This window comes from Coturnix japonica, chromosome 12 (genome assembly GCF_054131305.1).
Source record: "Coturnix japonica strain WE chromosome 12, WE-NBRP24, whole genome shotgun sequence".
NCBI classification, from domain to species: Eukaryota; Metazoa; Chordata; class Aves; order Galliformes; family Phasianidae; genus Coturnix; species Coturnix japonica.
The window spans coordinates 12354763-12362313 of NC_140674.1; the positions used below are offsets into that span (position 1 = coordinate 12354763).

Below are 7551 nucleotides of genomic sequence, written 5' to 3' on the forward strand. Positions count from 1 at the left end.
AGAATTTAGGATGGGCTCAGCACAGGCCACCTTGATCTGCAAGCAGCTTCAAGTGTGAGTCCAGGTAGAGGCCTTAGGAGCATGCAAAAGAAGATAATTCTTTCTTTATGTTTCTTCTTTCTTGGGAGTGTGTGGAGCTGGGAAGGCAGGAAAGGAACAGCCCACGAGAGCGTAGACAGCTCAAGATACAGATGACAGGATACTCCATGTCTACCCTTGCACAGGGCTTGAATGGAGCAGAGGTACTGGGGAAAGGGTGACTGATTGCATTGCTGCTGCAGCACAGCTTGGCTCCTGTATTGGGCTTCAGATGGCTTCTGTGAGTGGTTTGGCAATGGGATATGAGCTTACAGCCAGAGCCTGTGTGATACCTCACCTCTTCCCACGTGATGAGGCTGTGAGGTTTTCTTGCCCTTTCTGGGTTTCCGTGCAGCCTCTGTGTGAATAACAAGCTGGGCAGCAGCTACAGTGTCTGGCTGAGGGTGGACTGAAGCTTCACATCTGTCTCCAGCATTCATGGATTGTGTGTCTGGATGGTGATTGCTCCTGAGGCTTGGATGAGGCTACTGTGAGCCTGTCCTAATTCATATAAATGCATAAAGCAAGTAAATAACAGCTCTAATCTTCTTGCAAATTATGTAGCACACCCTTCCACCTAAAACGAGCATATGAAACTGAGTTACATACAAGCTCTGTTCCCACACATGCTCTGCATGATTTTTCTTCCTACGCAATCATCCAGCCCTCGTCACACATTTCACAGCTTCTCAAGCTTTCCCTGAAGAGCCCAGCAACAGCAGTGGTGGCACAGTGCCATTTCCCACTGTGAGTTAACTTGTAAGGGGGCAGCTCTGCTGCTTCTATAAATGCAGCAGCGTTCACAAAATCCTGTGTGCAGAATGAACAGTGAAAGCTTGTGCCCTTGATCAGCGAGTTGGACCGGTTCCTCCTGCTCTTAAGAGCCTTACCTTGTAGTTGGTTGCTGCAGCACAGAGTGCAAAGCAGTAAAGACCTCTTTTTAGGAGGCATGTGACTGAGGTTTGGAGCTTGCTTATAAATAGTGCTCAGTAACATAATGGAATAGTCTGCATTCAGACTGAGGTGCTTTGCACACCAAGTGTGGCCCTGAAGGTAACACAGAACAGTTCTTGTGTTAGACTTCTCTATCTCTATCCACTGTGTACATAAGGCTAAACTCATTCTGATATTGGGAGTGCCACTGTTTGTCTTCAGTGTTATGTAGTTCCCACTGTATTATTGACATTAAAGAAGTAATAGCGATAAGGCTGTGCTCTATAAACACACCACTGTCCTGCAAACGGCCTTGTGACCATTTAAGTATTAGCTCTTTGTTCTGTTTGTAACATGGCCTGACTGGGACAGACTGTGAGGGAATGTGTGGTTATCACTGGGTAGGACATGACTCCCTCTGTTCCCCTCTACATGGGGCAGCTAGAAGTTTTCAGGTGAGGTGAACTCAGCTGGGAGCAGGACAAGGGAGGGCTACCACAGCCATCATGAAAGCCAGGCTGGCAGGAGCAGGTTGGGCTTCTAAAGTGATCCAGGAGAATACATTCTGTTGACATTTATTGGGTGAATGGGGGAATGTTACAACTTTCTTAGACTATGTGTAGTAAAATATGCGGTTACTGTCATCCTGCAAACAAACCTAGGCTGGAAGACTTTCATACATGAGAGCAGAGGAGGTGTGGAACAGGCTGGGCAAACAGCCCAAACTTTTTTCAGAGGTTGATAAGTTTTTGTGTCAGGGTGGCATGGCACGGGTACTTGTGATAGCAGTGTCTGAGATCCCTGTACGCAGATATTATTTCCTACTCCTGTGTGTGTTCTTAATACTAAGAAGAGAGTCAGAAAGCAGAAAGGCTCACCAATTCAAGCTTGCTACTTACACAAAAAATGAGAACAGCAGGACATCTAATTAGGACAATTCTTATCTTGTTCCAGCTCTTCTGTTTGTTCTTACTGCAGTTTATGGCTGCATAGTCCTGTGCTTCAGCAATTTCACAAAGCGTGGACTCCGTCCTAAAGTATTTGCCATGGGGACTCCCACAGTAATGTCTTCAAAGGGTCAAATGCTCAGTGACCTGCTAAGTCTTGGACATGTAAGGAGCTGAGTGCAGGAGCTTGTGGTAAGTGCAGTCTATTTAATCTTGACTGCATGCACAATAGAAGTTCATTTTTTAGTTCCAGTAGTTTAAGGGTTGGTTGTAAATTTGCCATGTCCTGCATTAGTTAGGATTGAGGGAGTCCAAATATCTGGACTGAAGTACAGGAGCTGGTAACTGGACCACAATCTTGCAGGTCAGTACTTGCAGCTCTCCCAATTAGTGCATCACAGCCCGGAGTAGTGAAGTAGATGTAGAAATCTAAGATGGTTGTTTTTCTTCTGTTTTATTGTTTGCTTAATTGAGGGAAAGTCCAGCCCTCTTAAGAATGAAGGATGGCATCATAAAGTCCAAGGGAGAAGACAAACCTGGGACCTACAAGAGGCATAAAAGAGGGCCAGCCGGGTCCAACCATACAGAGACAAAGTAGAGCCTCCAGCCTTAGAGGAGACATTCAGGATTGCTATTCTTGTGGACCCCCCTCCCTATCCCAGAAGCTCCAAAGAAGCCCTACAGGCTTTATTTCTGGTATCTTTAAGGTCTTTTTTCTCTTTGTTTGGTTTTTATCTACAACCTTTCTTTTTCTATGGAAGTGTCCAGTTCTTTGTCAAGGTGCTGGGTTACTGTGAACAGAGCTGCTTCTCTGTGACATTTTTCCTTGCTCCATTCTTTAACTTGTTGTTGTTGTTGGCAGGTCTGTGGGGCCTGGTGAACAATGCTGGCGTCTCAACTTTCGGAGAGGTGGAATTTACAAGTTTAGACAACTACAAGGAGGTGACAGATATCAACCTGTGGGGCACCGTGAGGGTGACAAAGGCTTTTCTGCCCCTCATTCGCAGAGCTAAAGGTAAGGTATATGCTGGGTATTGTGGCAAGGTTCATGGATATTTTGCCATGCAGCAAAGAAACATAGCTAAAATGTATGAACCAGGCTGCTTCAAAGGATGCCAAGGAGGATGTCTGTGGCATGCAGGTAAAATAGACAGCATCGTTTGATGCATTATGTTCCAGACAGGGGGTCTATCTAAGCACTACACAGCAGGTGTAATCTTAGACATTCCAGGATGTCAAAGATCTCCAAGCATTGCTGCAGATAGGACAGGAGAACTTGGACCACCTTTAGAAAAAGTGTCTATGGCCGTAAGAAAGATACTTCTGGCTTCCAAAGTTACAATTAGTGCTTAAGTTTGGACAGCTGAATCTTTCCCTTCATGTTACTCAGCTCACAGATGACTGCAGAGGGGTTGTCATGGAATAAATGAGTCCATAACAGCCATTTTAGATGGTATGTGTGAAGGTGGTTACCATCAAAATTCTATTTTATGAAGGGGAGAGGAACCCTATGAGCAAAGCTCTGAAGAATTTCTTTATTTAGTGTGTGTGGGAGGATGCTGGTACAGCTATGTGTTCTGTGAGGACAGAAAGAGGCTATATTGAGCAGATTGCTCAGATACCATTTCCAGAAGGTACCCACTAAACAAGCTCCATCTTACTACAAAATGCCACTTATCAATCAGGTCAGTAAGTGGTTCTCACAGTCCCTCCAAACTTGGGTCAGTCATTTCTCATTGCTTTTTTCCCCTCCAGGCCGTGTAGTGAATATCACAAGCATGTTAGGACGGATGGTGAGTCCATCTCGCTCCTGCTACTGCATTTCCAAGTATGGGGTGGCAGCCTTCTCCGACTGCCTCCGGCAGGAGATGTATCGCTGGGGAGTCAAAGTCATCCTCATTGAGCCCAGTAATTTTGTGGCAGCGACCGGCATCCTGACAGAGGACAGCATCGACAAGCAGGCTGAGGTGCTGTGGAGTGGAGCCAGCAGCACCGTGCAGAAGGACTATGGGAGGGAGTATTTCACTCGCCACGTGGCCCTGATGAAGTCCTTTGTTAACAGTGGCCTGAAGGACATGTCTCTTGTCGTGAATGACATCACCAACGCGCTCATCTCCGCACACCCAAACAACCGCTACAATCCCATGGAGACCTACTGGTGGATGAGACTGCAAGTCATGACTCATCTGCCCACTGCCATTGCTGACTGGCTTTACATTCCTGGAGCCACACTGTGAAAGGCCATCCTTCAAGCATCCTTCCAGTGCTTGTTTGTACACACAGTTTAGAGCTGACTTAGTTCTAATCACTGGTGCATCTCCTCTTTATAGATTTTATGTGCCTTCAGTTTGGTTGGGTTATGGCTTCACATTTTGTGTTGAGGGATACTGAGAAAAGTTATGTCTTTTCTGTCTCTTTCCTAACTCGGTCTTTCCTCTGCTGCCCTGATTAAAGTTGAAAGGTGTTTTGCTTTTAACTGTGGAGAAGGCAGAGGAAGGTTAACATAACAGGTCAAATATGTGGCTAGTGTAACTAGGTCAGCTGAGTTCCCCTAGTGATAAATTGGACTAATTGCTGGGCTCCTGGTTTTCCTTACAAGGATAGGCTGGTAATAGCAGAGTGAAGCTGTTGCTATGAGATGTCTCAAAGGGAAAAAGCTAAAATGGGAAACAAAAGCAGTTTTCCATTTGATTAAAAATGGGTCAGTCACAGCCTTGTTTTGTTTTCACAGTACTGGTTGGAAGCTCTGCTGCTCCATAACTGTTTGCTCTTTCTATGAAAACAGCCGCACTGCCTCTAAACAGCCTCATTAGCTAAGTGCAAAGAAGTGCTCTTCCCTCCCAGCACTGTGAACAGGAGCTGCTGGAGCCAGAAGACAGGAGACAGACTGAGCAGGGAAAAGCCCTGTAATAACTCCTGCTGTGTGAGCTGCCCCTCAGCCAGTGGTCTTTCCACCCACTGCCGATGAGCTTTATGAGACAGGCTTGAATCTGATGTAGCAAAGAAATTTGGCTTCTTTAACTGCAGTATCAGGTACCAGTTTTAAAAGGGCACCGTGTGGTCAGTTTGGCCTGACTATGAGCTCTGGAAGGATGTTTCAAGTGATGCATTTCCTTTGAATCAATACTGCACAATGAAATTTCCACGTCACACATGATCGTCTCCTCAGAACTTCATGACAACTGATATGAGCTACTTCTGCAAAATCCCCCTAAGGGGTGTCTCCTGTTGGCCATATCCAGAGCATTCAGTCATTTTTCCAAGTGCTGAGGCTGCCAAACCTCACACCTTCTGTCCTCTTTCCAAGTGGTGACCACCAGCAAAGCAGCTAGTGGGGATCTGCCCTCTCATTCTAGGCTGTCAGCCTCCCATTCTGCTGCTAAATTTTGTTCTGTGTTGTCTTATGTGAGGTTAAATGAACATAAGAGCTTGTAATTTGCTCTCACCTCATCTATCTCAGGTAGCTGTGACTTTGAAGCTGTGCCATAAACTTTTATATGCTGCTGTTTGTAACTGCTTGGAGAGTGGATGTAGCTGTGAAAGCTGTGATGGCTAAGGAGGCACTGGCTTCCTTTGGGTGTGCTGTGGAGGTAGCTTGTATTACAGATAATTTCTGAAAATGCTGTCCATGCAGTTCTTTTTCTATTTCAGACCATAATCACGTGGAGACTGTCTGGGATCCAGCACCCGGAATGATCCCACAGTCCTACTGAACTGCAGCTTGTTCAGGCAGAGTTGAAATCACTTCTGCCCCTTGCACTGTGAAATGTGAGTAATGTTAAGTAGCACTAATTTGCACAGAGGAAAATAAACTGTGAGATTTGTAAAGCACATGCCCGTGTCTCCAGCTCTCATTTCTCCAATGTTTCTTTCCCCCTCTGAACATCTCAGTGCCCTGAGCAGTTTTGTGTTGGTTGATTATACCCGTTATTGCTTGGATTTACTTGGAGAAATGGGAAGTGAGATGTCTGAGCTGCTATTTGAGTTGATGGCTTCAGTTACCAGCTCTTCTGTGCGAGGTGGCTTTGTACTAAGGCAGTGACAGTATTGAGATCCTTCCTCCAGCAGCTCTTGGCCTGGACTGCTGGAAGCAATGGGTGGAAGGGAAGAAGGAATTGGAGAAAAGGTTCTTCAGAAGATCCCTGTTCTGGAGCCGTGCCTGGGAACCGCTCACTGCTGGCTGTTTGTGTTCAGTCTTCAATGTAAAGCAAAAAGCCTCTTAAGTTGTGCTGCCTTTGCTTAGGTCTTCTCAGCTATCCAGCTCAGGGAGGTCTCAGCAAGCACACTGCCTGTGCTGCGAATGCTGTTCCCAGACCAACAGTGCACTTAGAGTTCCACAGGTCCTGTGTTTCATTAGCAAAAGGCAGCTGGAGAAAGGCCTCTGCGAACACACACATTACCACTGTTTATATTTTATGTGGTTTCCCTCAAGTGACATTGGTGAGAAAGTGTTGATACAAGTTATTCATTGCCTCAGCATTCTACATGTAACTAATCCGAATGCTACAGCTGTCAGGTAATAAGGATTAGCTCTTCTTACAGGCAGAGCTGAGACTTGCAAGCCAAGAAGTGCCCAAGGCCATGCGAGGACCTCATGCCAGGGTCAGTGTTAGGATTTCACAGCATGTGAGCCCCAGTCCCTTCGTCTGTCCCTCTGAGAAGTGCTTGGGTGAGCTGCCACAGCCCAGACTGATTTCTGCCTTGGTGAGAGCTCTGCGTGGATGGCTGGGGGTGAGAAGAGCAGAGTGCTGACGTGGAAGAGCAACTATCAGATGTTTCTGCACAGTACGCAGGCTCTGATCCAGCAGGAGAGAGCCAAGCTGACTGAGCTGGGTCCTTTACCATCTTTAACCTCCAGCAGCTGTTTGCTGTCCAGTGAAAACTTGGTTTTAAAGTCTGCTCCCCGAGGCAGATTGCTGTAGCATGTTGCATTATGCAGTCACTGAGGGCAGGTTGTTGTCTTGCTAATGAGTAACAGGGAAGAAAACATTCAATCTTTTTGGGAATGACCTTGAAGTGTGGAGGACGGGAAAGTCAGAAGCTAAGTGATATCCCATGGAAATCCATGTTCATTGCTGCTGTGGTAGCCTGTGAGGAGTTAGGCTTTCCTACAAAGGGCCAGCTGCTAAGACTACAGCAGTGCTGCCTTTTCCTGCATGTTCTTCATGGTGCTTTAAGACATACAGCACCTTCAGTCTTTGCAAAATAGTTTTGTTTTCCTGGCCATGTTGAGTTAGTTCTCTATGATGCCTCTGGGAGCTGAGGAGTGGTTGTCTGCATGTCATGTTTGCTCTGGTCCAGCTTAACACAGCAAGGGGACTTCTGCAGCCTCCCATATGAACTCTGTGAATTTGTCTGAGTGCTCCAAATAGCTCCAGAATCTCTCTGTCTGAACCACAAAACAAGTCCCAGAATAGTGACAAGTCTCAGCTTGTGACCCTGACCTCAGAGCACCCGTGGTACTTGGCTTACACTCAACGTGAATCCTCAACTGGCAGCACAGGGAGAGAGTTTACAGGGTGAGGTTTATTGGGGGTGGAGTAAAGAAAGATCATCTCTAAAAGTCTAGAGAAACCAGAAAGCTCTTCTAAGC

The 7551-nt window shown here is 46.3% G+C and overlaps 1 protein-coding gene across 12 annotated transcripts in view; it reads left to right on the forward strand.

Annotated features, from left to right (window-relative positions):
• The window catches only part of LOC107318190 (D-beta-hydroxybutyrate dehydrogenase, mitochondrial-like), a 22054-nt gene extending 16265 nt beyond the window's left edge, over positions 1-5789 (forward strand). For 6 of the 12 annotated variants that reach the window (XM_085513593.1, XM_085513589.1, XM_015871717.3 and 3 more), the window contains 2 exons: positions 2821-2973; positions 3714-5789. In XM_085513593.1, the coding sequence (XP_085369719.1) occupies positions 2821-2973; positions 3714-4195 (635 nt within the window). In that variant the 3' untranslated portion in view covers positions 4196-5789. The other 6 variants (XR_014933564.1, XR_014933566.1, XR_014933565.1 and 3 more) reach the window with 6 other exon arrangements.
• The last annotated feature ends 1762 nt before the right edge of the window (positions 5790-7551 follow it).